Below are 14,601 nucleotides of genomic sequence, written 5' to 3' on the forward strand. Positions count from 1 at the left end.
TGTGCCCCTCAGAATCCCCAATCCATCCTGCTCCTTATCTCCTCACTGCCCCACAACCACCACCACCCCAACCTCCCCATCCCCTGACTGCCCTGACCCCTATCCAGCCCTCTGCCGAGTCCTGACAGACCCCTGGACCACCCACAATCCAACCCCCTGTTCTCCATCCCCTGACTGCCCCCAGCAGGTCTGTCCAGGGCCGTTCCTGGGTTACCGCCGCCTCTCCCCTCTCTCGGAGCCTCAGTGCGCCACGTCCAGGAGCTGCCCTGGCCCCTGGACAACGCTGCAGCGGCGTGGCTCCGGTGGGATTGGAACTCACCGCCCTGCCCCCTTACCACGCGGCTCTGACTCAGTGGGAGGAGCTCAGGTCCTGCCGCTGCAGCGCTGTCCAGGGCGGCTCCTGACGCAGCGCGCTGAGGCACCAGGCGTGGGGGAAGGTCTGTGGGGCCTGAGGCAAATTGCCCTATTTGCACCCCCACCCGGGCGGCCCTGCCTCTGACTCTCCTTGGGAGGTGGGAGCCCCCAGTTCACACCCCTCAGCAGAGAAGGGGAGTGACCTCGGTGCTGCCACAGCCTGGATGTCTATCCTAGCTACTGGAACAAGAGAGGGATTTGGGTCTTTTGTATGGCCAAAATACTCATTAATTAAACCAGCAAGAGCTGCTTTGTATAGTCCACAGTCGATTTACAAGGGCCTGCACCTCAGGCACCAGATCCCCTCCATGGAGGCAGAGTGGGGATTTGAACCAGGGTCACTCACATCCCTGAGAGGCGCCCATGGAGGCAAGCTTTAGCCCAGTTATTATGTAGTTAAAGTGGACCAGCGTCAATAGAAAAGGCCGAGGGAGCCCCATGTCAGAATACCTCCCAGTCCAGCACTTACACCCCTCACTTGATAGGTTAGAGAGCAACGTTCCAATCCCATCTCAACCAGCAACTCCCTGATCTGGGGACGACCGGGACTGGGACTGCGACTGCCTCTGGACAACTGGGACTGCTCCAATTGTCATTTCACAAAGGTGGACCAGCTTCAACAGATAAGACTGACGGAGCACCCAGCTCAGAATACCTCCCCCCTCTGGCACTTAAGCCCTTCACTTAGAAGGTTAAAGCTCAAACCCCTTTTGCTTATGGGGATGGAGGGGGAGGGATTTTACCTGCTGGGTTTGGGTTCAGAATTGTCTGATGTTTCTGGACAGAAAAAGAAACTGGTACAGGGCAGAGAAACTGGTTGACTCAAACCCACCTGGGTACAAGCTTTAACCCTTGCTCAAAAGGAGCTTTATTGAGGCAAAGAAGCACTGAACTGATTTTACAAAGGAAAGCCATGCAAATGGTATGTATAGAGGTGCAGGGCCGAGAGGGTTAATGTCTCCGGTGCAAGGGGCTTGGCTCCTGAAGACAATTCCCCCCTCCTAGACAGAGCAGTGGGCAGGAAGCTGCTTTCCAGACAGTCCAGGTGGTTCTGGAATTGGAAAGGAATAACAGAGTTAAATCAGACGGGCAGGAGATACCTGCAGACTAGTTCTCAGCTCAGTGCTGTGCCCTCCGCTGGTGCATGCGGCACTCCTCTTGCACAAACACACTCTGCAGACACACACCCCCAATGGGGATAGGCCACACCTACCGGGCAATCCTATTCTCTGCCCGTTGAGCCATAGGATTGGCTGAGAAGTTTTCGTCTCAGATTGCCGCTGCATTGCGTGGATGTCAGTACTATTTCCTCACATTGGACCAGACCCAAAAACGTTTGTGCCACCTGGATCCTTTCCCCTCTACTCCCACCCCACGTCCTGGCCTTGGACTTAAACAGCAGCACTGTGCACAGGTACCTCTCCCAAACTGCTCTACAGATACAGCCCACGCAGCGTGTGGAGTCCAGCCCCAGCCCCAGCCCTTCCTGGGGTTTGGCTTTGTTACCTACAAAATAGAGACAGGCAGAAAGCTCAGACTTAGACATTTTCCACAGGCTGGGAAGCTCCTAGGACTCCTCTCTCTAGCCTGCTCAGTCCACACCCTAGATCCTCTGCCTCCCATTTCCATTATGTTCCAGTGGGATACTGAGCCTTCTGCCCCAGGGAGTCAGCAGAGCCCATTTAACCCTTTCCTAGCAGGATGGACACCTGCCAATGGTGCAGTGCATCAGGCATCATGGCCATACAGCCTGATACACCATACAGCCCTGCTATCCATGCTGCCTCCCACTCCTCACTGCTCTCCCTCCGTTCCACGTACCTGCAGCTACAGCTCGTCATCGTCACCTTGTCTAAGGAAACAGATGGAAAAGAGAGAGAAAGTAGCATCAGCATGAGCCAAAGCAGAGAAGGGGAAAGTGAATGTCTCTGGCCCTCGAACCATCTACAATCTCCCACTAAAAGCAGACATGGGCTGACTGACTTGGATGATTTAAAACAATACCAACCTTCTTCTCTTCTTTGCTCCACAGCGGAACCGCCGACCTGCAAACAAGGGAAAAGAGAGTCTGAGGCCTCCTACGCCTTGGCTGGGCTGGTCCTCCCACCTCGGTGCTCCCTGGCCCCACCTCGGTGCCCCCTCACTGCTCTCAGGCTTCCACCCACCTTCTGCTACCCCTCTCTCTTTGATGCAATAATCCTGCTGTGTCTGTGGGGCAAAGAGCCCTTCCCCTGCAGCCTCTGCCTCCTCAACTCAACGTGGCCTCTGCAGCCATCACATTGGGACCAAGGCCACCCCACCCACAGAGGTGGGAACTCTCAGCACAGCCCTGGTGCAGCAAGCACACCGGAGTCTGGAGTGGGGTCCCCGAAGCTTTGGGGATGGCCAGCCCTCGGGCACTGGGGGTGGGTAGGGTCCAGGGGTAGCTCCAGGCCCCAGCACGCCAAGCGTGTGCTTGCGGTGCCATGCTGCAGGGGGCGCTCTGCCGGTCACCAGGTTGGCGGCAGGCAGGTAGCCTTCGGCAGCATGCCTGCTGAGGGTCTGCTGGTCCCGCGGCTCCGGTGGACCTCTCTCAGGCGTGCCCTGCGAGAGGTCCACCGGAGCCGCAGGACAGGCCACCAGCAAAGCACCCCCCGCGGCATGCTGCCATGCTTGGGGTGGCGAAATGTCTACAGCTGCCCCTGGTGGGGTCAGAACCGTGCCCATCTCTGGACTGACCCCTAGCTTTGATTTTCAAGCCACCAGGTCTGCCTGCCCCTGCCCAGCCAGGAGGGAGGTGCACTCTGGGAATGTGCTCTGGGCTGTCCCTCACCAGCCTGTGGGTGCCAATGGGACATTTCAGCCTCCTTGAGCTCTCTGAACAAACGCCCTGTTCAGCCAAAGTTCCCCACAAGGCCCAGCCAGGCATGGACACCAGCGGAGAGAGCCCGGGCTGCCTGCCTGCTGGGAGCTGCCCTGAGCACAGCTGTAAAGAGCAGCCGTGCGTCTGGAACCCACCCGGAATATGCTGTTATTCCCATCTGCAGAGTTTGCAACATTTGGGGCTAGTGGGTGAGACGCATGGTGTAGGTTATTCAAGGGTCCACGGCACTTTGCTCAGAGGCCAGGATGCTGACCCAGTCCTTCTGGCCGAACTCCACCCAGGTAGCTCCATTCTGCATCTCTCTCTACACGGCTACTGCAGTTTCAAGAGCATACAGTTTTCTCCTCCCCTTTCTTCCCTGTAGTGGTGTGAACTGTTAAATGTCTATTGTGTTTCATCCCAGAGCTGGCTGCGTGTCAGCAGTGGGCAAAGTGTCCCCTGGCTATATATGGCTAGGTTTGCAAAGCAGCCCAGCATGCTGGGTCACCAGTGAGTCTGCAGGAGTGAAGCACTTTGGAAAACCTGGTTTCTGCCTCTAGAAATGTCAGATAGTGTTGCTCCCATTTTTAATTGGTGACCTTTTCACCCTGAACCTTAAAGCTGGCAGGAAAAGGCAAAATTGCTTCTGCAAATATTTGCGCAATCTCCTCCTCACCCCACCCCCATTTTCAGTTGGAATCTTGCCTTGATGGAAATTTTCCTACTAGCTTCTACTAAAGATTAACATGCACCCAAATCTGCATCTAAGTTCTGAGCCATGTATCCAGTCTCTGGCCCCTAGCTCAGCGGGGCGTCCTGCAGCGAGAACAAAGCAGAGAGGAAATATGGGAGACAGAGGCCATTGTTCTCACTGATGTCCAAGGCCAGGGTGGAGCGAGGGCGGGGGAGGCCACGTTAAACATTTCAGGGAAAGTTGAAGCTCTAAGCGGTGCTGTTGCTGCCGTGCTGCAGGGCAAAGCCTAGGCCCCTCTGACGTGCGATGGTTTACGGAGAATGGACCTCGTCCTGCCACAAAGCAGGGGCATGTCAGCAGGCCCTTCCGGCCCCCAGGCTGTGACACACTGAGGCAGGACTTGCTTGTGCGCACGCAAAGCACAGATTCACCCTCCCCTCCCTTCCCCTGAACTGCGCAGCCACGTGCAGCACAGTGGGGGGAGCAGAGAAGAGCCCCCACATGACCCCAGCCTTTGGGCTGGTGAGAGGCAGAGCTGCAACCCCCCAGAAGTGAGACTTACTGAGGATGATGAGGAGTCCGACCACGAAAGCCACCACGGCGAATATCAGCCCCCCATTCCGAATGGTCTCATAATCTCGGAACGGGAGAGAGACATCTGTTAGCCTGGCAGAGCAAAGGGAGCTGGGCTGGGGGAGCGGAGAGTCGCATCTCACCGAGCTCTGAAGCTCTTGGATGAGCAAGAGTTATCAGCTACCGCTGGGGCGGCCCATGCCTTCGCCACAGCTCCAGCACCAACGGCAGCCGGGCTTGGGCTGCTGCCTGAGAACAGCGCCTTGAAGGGCTTTGCTTCTGATTCCCGGTGCCACGCAGCTTGGCCCCTCTGTGACACGTGTGTGACATGAATGCGGGCCACCAAAGGCATCCCACGCAGCCACCTGCAGGCTCACAGAGCTGTGCCCCTGGCTACGGGATGGCTACAGGGGCTGGTACTGCCTACAGATCCAGGGGCTAACCACAGGGCAGAAGGGTGACCGGGGGGCTAAGGGCCATGGTGAGATCTGGGCTCAATTCTTGGCCCATCCCAGGCTCCCTGTGTGACCGGGGGCAAGTCACTGGATCTGCCTCAGTTCCCTGCCAGCACTCAAGGGCCAGTAGCCCTTCCCCTCTGTCCTATTGATACGGTAATGACACCGGGCAGGGGCTGTCTCTTCCAGTGTTTGGAGCACAGGGGGACCACTGGACATAGAATTACAGACCAAAGGCCGGGTTAGCCAGGGCCTGGTGCGACGGCAGAGAAGAGTCTTACCATAGGTGAACTTGTCAGGCACCTGCTCTGGGACGATCTCTGGAAAAAGAGTGAGCAGGTCAGTGAGGAGTCAATGGGGTGAGGTCTCAGAGCTGCTGGTGTATCATAGCTCCACGACACAAGGGAGCAGCTGTGGAACAGCTCCCCGCATCCCAGACTCTGAGCCTAGCTGCCTCGGAGAAGGCACATCTTCTGAACAGTGCCCAAGGCTCCATGGGAGAGCTGGGGAAACAGCTGATCCGTCCTCCCTGCCCCTGGCAGCCAAGGAGAGACCTTCGGGGCAAGCCAGCATGGTGATCCCAGGCTGCAGTGGCCACACACTGACTGGCTGATGGTGCAGCCCTGTGGGATCTTGTGGGGCTGCTGGCAGCGGAGACTGGGAATGCCGGAGATAGATCCTACCCTAGCCCATGAGACCAGCTCCCAGTGGCTTCCACAGCTACCATTACACACCTGCCCCAAATTCACTGCGTCCAAGTGCCAGAGAGTCTGCGAGTCCCATGTACCTCCCCTCCCTCTGTCCACTTGCCCCAGGTCAATGTGGGTATGATTCATTTTCAAACAGCATGTTTTGAAATCTACCCTTCAGCTTAGCCCTGAAGTCCCCTTCCCCCACAGGCCCCCCATTATTCCAGCCCTCTCTCTTCCCTCCAACCCCCCATTATTCCAGCCTTTTCTCTCCTGAACATTTGTTCCAATGCACTTCCTCTCTGATGCACAGGCCCTCCCTGCTAGTCCAGTCCTTGGTCTCCCAAACAGATCTGCCAATGCAGCTCCTGTCCAACCTGCCCCAGGGCCTGCTATCCCAGTCCTGGCCTCCCATAGCTCTGCCAAAGGACCTCAGTCCTAACCTATTATCATGCTGTGTAAGCCAAACTTTCCCTCTGTGTATAACTGCTTGCTGGCCCTCGATAGTACCTTCACCAGGGCCACATAAATACCTAGAGATCAGCTGAGAGCGGCAGGCTTGGGCACTCCGATCAGGGCACACAGCACTCATGACCAGGGCCAGGCAATCCTGAGCAAGACCTCTGGAGAGTCTTCCATGCTGGGATTTCACAGCCAGCCTAGGGAGAGCTCCACTTCCCAGACTAGTGCTACTGGCACGTGTATTGCCCCAAAGCTCTGCAAGCCTATAGTTACAGATCACCAAAACCTGCTCTGAACGGACAGACTGTAACTGCTGCTGCTTGCCAGGCATCTTCACAGCCCAGTGCCATGTGCATTAGGAGCAGCATCTTGGGGGAGTCGTAAAACCTAGCAGGGTCCCTGGTCCCCAGAGAGAGCTCTGTGAATGGAACAGACCTTGAAGGCAATGGAGAGGGGGTGGAGTAAGGGCATGGTTGATTTCACAGGCTGCAGGTTCCTTGGGGAGCATAATTGGCTTTCCAAAGAGTCCTCAGCAAACTGCTATTTTTTTCAGACCATTTTCCATCACGGGAAGCAGCTAGAAACAGGTTGGATTCCAGGTCCCTGGGATATGGGGGGAAAATTGGTTTCCAGCGTCAAACTTCCTGGGTGGATCCCAGCACCCCTTAAACTTTGGGCAAATCCCACTTGTGCCCGTGTCTAAAGCAACGTGTTCAGAAGGGGGAGGAAAAGGTTAACCTGCGTAGAGTAAAGTTACACAGCTGCAATCAGTCACTGGCACATTCAATAGTCACCTTCCAACCAGCCTTTCCAACTCAATTATTTCTCACACACGCAGAGGGACTGTGGAGCACTGGATAGAAAACAGCCAACAACTCGGACACTTATTCATCTGCCTACCACCACCTTGCCTTTTACAGTGCTGCCTTGTTTCTGGTGGGGCCGGGGGGGGGGGGGGGAGGCTTGTTAATCACTGCATTCCAAACAAGACAGGGCACATGGGGATTGGCAGAGTAAGACAGAAAAAAAGAGATGAAAAGGAAAAGGAAAAAAGTGTCACAGATTCAAATCTGCATTTTAAGCATGGGCAGATTTACTGGTTAGCCTGTGTCCCTCTGAATGGCTCCACAGTGTCTAGGAACCTGTGTTGGCACAAATCAGCCGCCATTTGTGGGTGTTACCTCACCGACACCCAGGTTTCACACAGTGCCTGCGTGCAATCTGACCGGGATGACAATTCGCACTCCCTTTGGTGAAATGGCGGAGCTCAGCTGACCTCCTGACTGCACAGTGCCGCAGACTGGAATTACTGCCTTCTGCTTAGCTGGGTCACACCATGATACCACTGCGCTGACCCCCTCATTCTGTCCCCGTGCCGCCCTTCCCTGCTCGAGGTCCCCTTACCTTGCCACAGCATCCTATGGTGAGAACAACTAGGGAGGGAGAATCCCTCTAGCAAAACTGACCCTTCTTATAACTACTGCTCCCCCTGCCGAGGGCAAAACTCTTGGGATTATTTGGGCCTCTCTCCTGAATCCCTTAGAGGGTTTCCCCAGCTCAGCCTCGGGGCAGGGCTCTCTTTCCATGTGCGAGGATGAGATCACTCCAAGCACTAGGATAAGGCATCTAAAAGCATCAGCCAAGATCTTCACACCTGAGAGCCTAATGGCTGGCTCCTGAGCCCCTGTGAAGGCTCCACCCGGCGAGCAGCCTGGGCCCAGCACCTTTGACAATCAAACCACTCTGCTAATTTGGATGTCTAACCGGGGCTTAGGCCCCCACATCTAAGAGCACTGGGAACGCTTCCCTGCTAAAGGAGCATTCCCATCTGTCTGCCTAAGCACAGAGCGCTGCTGGCAGGCAGACAAAGCCTCAACTCCGGTTGCAGAGAGGGTGAATGAATGGCAGCGCGCTCCCCGTGCTCCCAGGTACAGCCTGGCAGACACAGCCTGCCTCCGACAGGAGCGCGTTTGCCCCTGGGAGCTGAAGAGCAGTGAGACCCTTACCATCAGCCATCTTCCCAGCGAGCCGTGCAGCGGGTGCCCTGGTCTGGGCGTGTGCACCACCGGGAAAGCACATTAATGGGGGTGGGTGGGCGTGGGACAAACGTCATTAAACATTAACAGCCTCAGTGTAATGTTTATCCCAGTCACAAGGTGAGGCACATGGCCCAGACCCAGGTTTGCTCCTTGAGGGGCAAAGGAACGAGCAAGCCCCTGCAACCAGCTCTCTCCAGTTCACATGGAGAGCAGGGGCTGAGCCAGATGCAACCTCAGCCTGTTGGAAAGGTCAATGGGAGTGTCATGGAGTACAGCGAGGGGCATCTCAGCTCTGACAGCCCCAGCAGGGAGAGGGGAAGGGCTAATAAGCAATTAGGGCACTTTTCATTCTCCCTGTGCTTGGCAACCTTCCTACCCAGCCCCCACAAGCTCTGCCTGCTGGGTCCTGTCATTATCCCCATGTTGTAGTGGGAAGCTGAAGCAGAGGGAAGGACTTGGCCAAGGTCACCCAGTAAGTCAGAGGCAGAGCTGTGGCATTTCCTAGCTCCGGCCCTTGGCTCTGATCCCTTGATCATGTCTCTTGGCTGGCTACTGGCTAACAACATAGGAAGGGAAGGGGAATCCTACCCCACCACCACTCTGGCAGCTTGGCAGGGAGAGAGGGGTCCCACTAAGGCCAGACCAGAGCTCAGCATTGCTTGGCCCTCCCGCAGGCCCAGCGTCTGAGCTGCTGATGGAGCAGCCTGCCCCAGTCCCAGTCCTTTGGAGGAGAGGATACAGTAGAAGCTCAGAGTTGTGGGCACCAGAAAGTTACAAACTGACCAATTAGCCACACACCTCATTTGGAACCGGAGGTGCACAGTCAGGCAGCAGCAGAGACCAACAACAAAAAAAGAGAAGCAAATACAGTACAGTGCTGTGTTAAACGTACACTACTAAAAAAATAAAGGGAAAGCAGCATTTTTCTTCTGCATAATAAGTTTCAAAGCTGTATGAAGTCAATGTTCAGCTGCAAACTTTTGAAAGAACCACCATAACGTTTTGCTGAGTTGTGAATAACCTCCATTCCCAGGACATTGTAACTCTGAGGTTCTACTGTAATCAACACACATCTCAGCAAAGGCAGCATCCTGCACCCAGGGCAGCATGGCAGGCAGTTCAGTCCATGCCATTGGTTTTGCCAATGCTGTCTGCATACGCAAATCGCTTTGTGCTGACTCCTCTCCCCCCCAGGTCTGTAAACTGCCCCCACTCCCCAGCAGCCAGAGGCTAAATGCTGAGGCATCTATTAAGTGCAGTTTGTTTTGTTCTGGCAATCAGTGACCAGCAAGTCACGCATCCCAGCCGATTACTGTTATGGTGCTTACAGAGTGGAACCTGCCCCACGGGAAAACAACGAGGAGTCCTTGTGGCACCTTAGAGACTAACATTTATTTGGGCATAAGCTTTCGTGGGCTAAAATTTTCACTCCATACATCCGATGAAGTGGGTTTTAGACCACAAAAGCTTAAGCCCAAATAAATGTGTTAGTCTCTAAGGTGCCACAAGGACTCCTTGTTCTTTTTGCTGTTACAGACTAACACGGCTACCACTCAGAAACCTACCCCGGGGAGCTCTCTGCACCAGATTCCCAGAGCCCACAGGGAACACACACTGACACCACAGTGCTGAGCAGCACCTAGCTAGCTAGCTGAATAGCCCGACAAACACCACCCTAGGCTGGCTAGGAGAAGCTAATCAGCTCTAATTACAGCCTCAGTGATACCAAGGTCTCACATTAAAACCCTGGCCCTGAGGAACTGCTGTGGCGCATTTCAGAATGTTTGTCCTGGTTATAAAATGGCTTCTCCTTCGTGCTTTTCATAAGCAAGAGTTGTAATGAGGGGCTGGGAGGACAGCATGTCTTTGTCTGTCTGTCTGTCTGGGGATTTACACCAGGTGAGTGCCAGGGTTACAGTCTATTTACTGACACCAGGTCTATTGTTTGTCTCTTTAAAGCAGACCAAGCTATGACTCCTGGAATTTGGGTCTAAGCATCATTGATTGAAGATAGCCTCAAATCAAGCCCAAATATTGAGGTACCAGAAATCTGAATCCTCCTTCTGTGGCTTGCATCAGTCCCTGGCTGTGCACACTGTGCAGCAGACCCCATTTGTCCCAATAAAGGAAACCTAGGGGGAATGACTGAAAATTGTGCATTAGGGAACAAACCACACCCCTTGACCTCCAAGAATGATGCTGCAGGAGTTGGACCGGTGCAGGTTAGCTTTAACTAAACCAGCGTGACCCAAGAACCTCTGGAATGCCAACTTGCAGAGCACACTGGGGTACAATGGGGTGCAGGGATCTCCTGGCTTCACCCCAAGAACATCCTGTAATGTGTCTAGCAAAAGCCTGTGTTACAGTAATCATTACAACCATCGTGAGATGCACGTACAGAGATACAGTTATATACTGAACAGCAACAGCACGTTCTCTAGGGCTGCAGTGAAAAACAGGGCACACATCTGGAGACAAACTGGGCGGGTACGGGACACTGATCTCCAGGGTAGATCATTGTGTATTGTTTGTCATACAATAGGGGTCTATTAACATACAAAATCAAATGCTAATAAAGAGCTGGTGGAGGCTTGAGAAGGAAGAAGTGAAGATCAGGGGGCAGACATGAACCCAAAGGCTTGTTTTGGTATTTTTAAGGGCACAAAGATACACCCTGGCATCATTCTCCTGGGAAGCAAATGGACAGAGAATTGGATTCATGCAACGGGGGATCACAGCCTGGCTTGGCTGAAAGCGCTGGAGGGATGTTTGGGTGAGATGTGCTTCCTCAGAGCAGAGGAGTCCTTGTTCGTGCCATTTAAGCTTCAGAGTGTGTGTGATGTTTTGGACTGGATCTCAGGTGCAGTATGTGATAAGGAGCTGCTGGCTAAGGTGAAACTGGTAAATGACGAGACACTGTTCCTTGGGGAACGCAGCAGCTGGGATGTCTGTGGTTATCCAGCGAGTAGGAGCTGGATACTACCAGGGGACACTTTGAAGGTACAAGGGAGCTAGAGTGCATCTATCATCAACCTCCCAGGCACAGACAGGACAGGTGGAGCCCAGAGCAGAGTGCGAGTGCCTGACAGGCTGGCTGTGTTAGGGAATTAACACCCAGCAAGATTTCCTGGCGCTGGTGGCAGTTAACAACAAGGAAGCTCACAGCCCTGTGTGCCTTGAGACGCATCACAGCTAGTGCTTGGCAAGTCTTGGAGCGTCCTACAGCCCCAGGAATGAGAGAGCTCCCTCCAGCACCAGCCCTGCTGGGTGGCTGCCAGCTTTTGCCGGTGCATGAGGAGGTGGGTGGCTAAGTGAGGTTCTGCTCCACATCATGCCAAGCACTTACCATCTGCTCCACTTCAACACAGCTCCATTCACTGAGGAACAGGTTTGAGTGGGCTCTGGGCCTCTGCACTGGTGGATCCCCAATATAAAGAGTGGGAGGGACTGTCACTTGGGGACAAACACTCACAGGTGCTAACGTGCTGCCTTGTATTGCTCCAGCCTAAGCCCCTGACTGTCCCTGTTCTGCCCCTGTAGCTTCCACCCCCTCTCTGACCCAGTTCACTAACACTCTGGGTGCAAGAATCTCCCCCTCTGCAGCAGCCCCTGTGACACAGCCTCCCTGTTCTCACTGCCACATGCCACACTCCCTCTGTTTTCAACTCTCATTTCAAACCACGTCTCTCCTCTGGCCTAGACCTCCCCCTCCTTCCCTGCCCCTCTCATCCCTGCACAGCACGCGTGCACACATGCTCGCGCGCGCGCGCGCACACACACACACACACACACACACACACACACACACACACACACACTTTCTGACTTTGCAGCCTGTTGAACTCTGTCACAGATCTGGGATTACAGTTTTTCGAAAAGAAGAAGAGGAAACTGAGATGTACTGAACAAATCCCAGTTCTTATTGCACAGCTTCAATGGTGCAAAGTGGCTGGCATGCGCTCCCTCCCCCCACCCCTGAAAGTCTCTGAGTATTGCTAAAGTTGCTGCAGAAAATGGGGCTATTGAAAGGTGACTTGGAAAGCTTCCTTCCTCCTCGCACAAAACTGATTTAATTGCCTGTCGTTAGATAGGAGACAGTCAGCTCTAACAAAGCCCGGCTGTCCCCCCGCTACCGCACCAGTTGAGCACAGGCACCATTTGCTGTTTGCACTGGCCACTCACATGGCTGCAGCAAATGGGCACTAAAACACAGCTGAGCAGCAGGGGCAGCTTCCCATAGTTTCTTCTGCTACAAGCTTGAAGGAGAGACACCCTGTCTCCCTGGCTGACATTAGGACAAAGCTGGCTCAGAGTCAGAAAGTCACTCAGTCTCTCTCTCTCTCTCTCTCTCTCACACACACACACACACACACACACACACACACACACACACACACTCTCCAATTTTGCAGCTTGGGCTCGTCTCAGAAAGGGCACAGCCTTCCTCCTCATAACTAAAGCTGTGTCTACACTGCACACCTTACAGAGGTATAGATGTGCCTCTACAACCATGCTCTCTCCTGCCAACAAAACAAAACCACCCCAACGAGGGGCAGTAGCTTTGTGCACTGTCCACAATGGTGCTTTTCATCAATAAAACTTTTGTTGATCGGGGGTGTTTTTTCACACCCCAACCGGCAAAAGTTTTACTGACGAAAGGGCAGAGCAGACATAGCCTAAGAAAGTTGAAAGGGAATGAAAAGGGAACATGAAATCTTCCAAAGCTCCCCAGCGTGGGCGAAGCAGCAGCCAGAGGGTGCATGCAGCAGAGACCGTGCAAAGGCAGATTAAGGCAGATCAGGGCCAGGAGCCAGCAAACTCTCTGGCTCTTCTTCAGGCTTCTTGCAGCCCAACCATTCCCAACCCTGATACTTCCTTGTAAGCTCCCTTCACAAGCTCAGCAGTGCTGCCCTGCCTCAGGCTGATGGCTAAGTTCAGGATCCCCTGGGGCCCAGAGACCGCTGGATTAAACAGCACACCCTTGGTTTCCTTGCAGCATGATCAGGCCCCATAGCTGCCCTAGCGCACAGACTGCAGGACCTATCAGCCAGCTGAAAGCGCGCACAGCTACTCCAGAGCTAGCCGCACACCGTCACTGTCACGGAGTGTGGGGGAGTCCGGCCCTGCACCCCTCTTCCTGGGACCCACAGTGACTCTCAGCCAGCCAGTAAAACAGAAGGTTTATTGGACAACAGGAACACAGGTTACAGCAGAGCTTGCAGGCACAGTCAGGACCCCTCCACCGAGTCCTTCTGGGCTTTCAGGGTGCTTGGATCCTAGCTAGGATACCCTGAATTCCGCCCATCCAGCCCCAAGCCCAAACTCAAACTGCTTCCCTCCTGCCACTCCCTTCCTTTGTCCCCTTCCCGGGCAAAGGTGTTGACCTTTCCCTTCCCTTACCTAGCTCAGGTTACAGGCTCTGGCATCGTCCATCCCCTAAAGTCCTCCCCTGCTCTCCCACTCCCCACACAGACAGTCCCTACTGCATCACATCTCTCCCCCCTTCGAGACTGAACTGAGCGGGGTCACTCTGCCCAGTGACCTGGGGAAGTTCAGGGCCCCCTCTCCGGGACAACGCATCCGCTGTCAGGTTGTCACTTCCCTTCACATGGACCACATCCATGTCATAGTCCTGCAGGAGCAGGCTCCACCTCAGGAGCTTGGCGTTGGCTCCTTTCATCTGGTGCAGCCAGGTCAGGGGAGAGTGGTCGGTGTACACGGTGAAGTGTTGCCCAAAGAGATATGGCTCCAGTTTCTTAAGGGCCCACACCATGGCCAGGCATTCCTTCTCGATGGCCGCGTAGCTTTGTTCCCGGGGTAGCAGCTTCTTACTCAGGTACACGATGGGGTGTCTCTCCCCCTTTTCATCCTCTTGCATTAACACCGCCCCCAGTCCCGTGTCTGAGGCATCGGTGAACACCATAAAGGGTTTGTCAAAATCTGGGTTTGCCAGAACTGGGCCACTAACCAGAGCCTCCTTCAGCGCCCGGAAAGCCTCCTGGCACTGCTCAGTCCAGATCACCTTGTCTGGCTTCCCCTTTTTGCACAGTTCAGTGATGGGGCCGGCTATGGCACTAAAGTGGGGCACAACCCTTCGATAGTACCCCGCCATCCCAATAAAGGCCTGGACCTGCTTTTTGGTTTGGGGAGCAGGCCAGTCTCTGATCACCTCCACCTTGGCTGGTTCCGGCTTCAGGCAGCCGCTCCCCACCCGATGGCCCAGGTAAGATACTTCAGCCATCCCCACCTTGCACTTCTCAGCCTTTACTGTTAACCCAGCCTTTCGGAGTCGGTCCAGGACCTGTTTAACCTGGGACATGTGGTCCTCCCAGGTCTGGCTGAAGACGCAGATGTCGTCAATATACGCCACGGCAAAACTCTCCATCCCCCTCAGTAGCTGATCCACCAGGCGCTGGAAGGTGGCCGGCGCTCC

The 14,601-nt window shown here is 54.7% G+C and overlaps 1 protein-coding gene across 2 annotated transcripts; it reads right to left on the reverse strand.

The window, feature by feature from the left end:
* Positions 1-1,276: 1,276 nt before the first annotated feature.
* On the reverse strand, positions 1,277-8,207 carry FXYD2 (FXYD domain containing ion transport regulator 2). Of its 2 annotated transcripts, XM_030538463.1 has the most exons (6): positions 8,136-8,207; positions 5,260-5,298; positions 4,513-4,587; positions 2,423-2,459; positions 2,236-2,266; positions 1,381-1,465 (listed from the first exon to the last, which is right to left on the reverse strand). In XM_030538463.1, exons 1-5 carry the CDS (start codon positions 8,143-8,145, stop codon positions 2,242-2,244), a joined length of 186 nt encoding a protein of 61 aa, XP_030394323.1. In that variant the 5' UTR covers positions 8,146-8,207; the 3' UTR covers positions 1,381-1,465; positions 2,236-2,241. The 2 variants fall into 2 exon arrangements, with proteins under 2 accessions (XP_030394321.1, XP_030394323.1); XM_030538461.1 differs by lacking the exon at positions 2,236-2,266 and having other exon boundaries at positions 1,277-1,465.
* Between the last annotated feature and the right edge of the window lie 6,394 nt (positions 8,208-14,601).

This window comes from Gopherus evgoodei, chromosome 19 (assembly GCF_007399415.2).
Source record: "Gopherus evgoodei ecotype Sinaloan lineage chromosome 19, rGopEvg1_v1.p, whole genome shotgun sequence".
In the NCBI taxonomy this organism is placed as follows: Eukaryota; Metazoa; Chordata; order Testudines; family Testudinidae; genus Gopherus; species Gopherus evgoodei.

Coding starts and splice junctions, on each gene's coding strand:
- FXYD2 (XM_030538461.1), bottom strand. Junction 2,460..4,512: donor CGGACTCCTCATCATCCTCA/GTAAGTCTCACT, acceptor CCTTGTTTGCAG/GTCGGCGGTTCCGCTGTGGA. Junction 1,466..2,422: donor GGAGCAAAGAAGAGAAGAAG/GTTGGTATTGTT, acceptor TTCCAATTCCAG/AACCACCTGGACTGTCTGGA.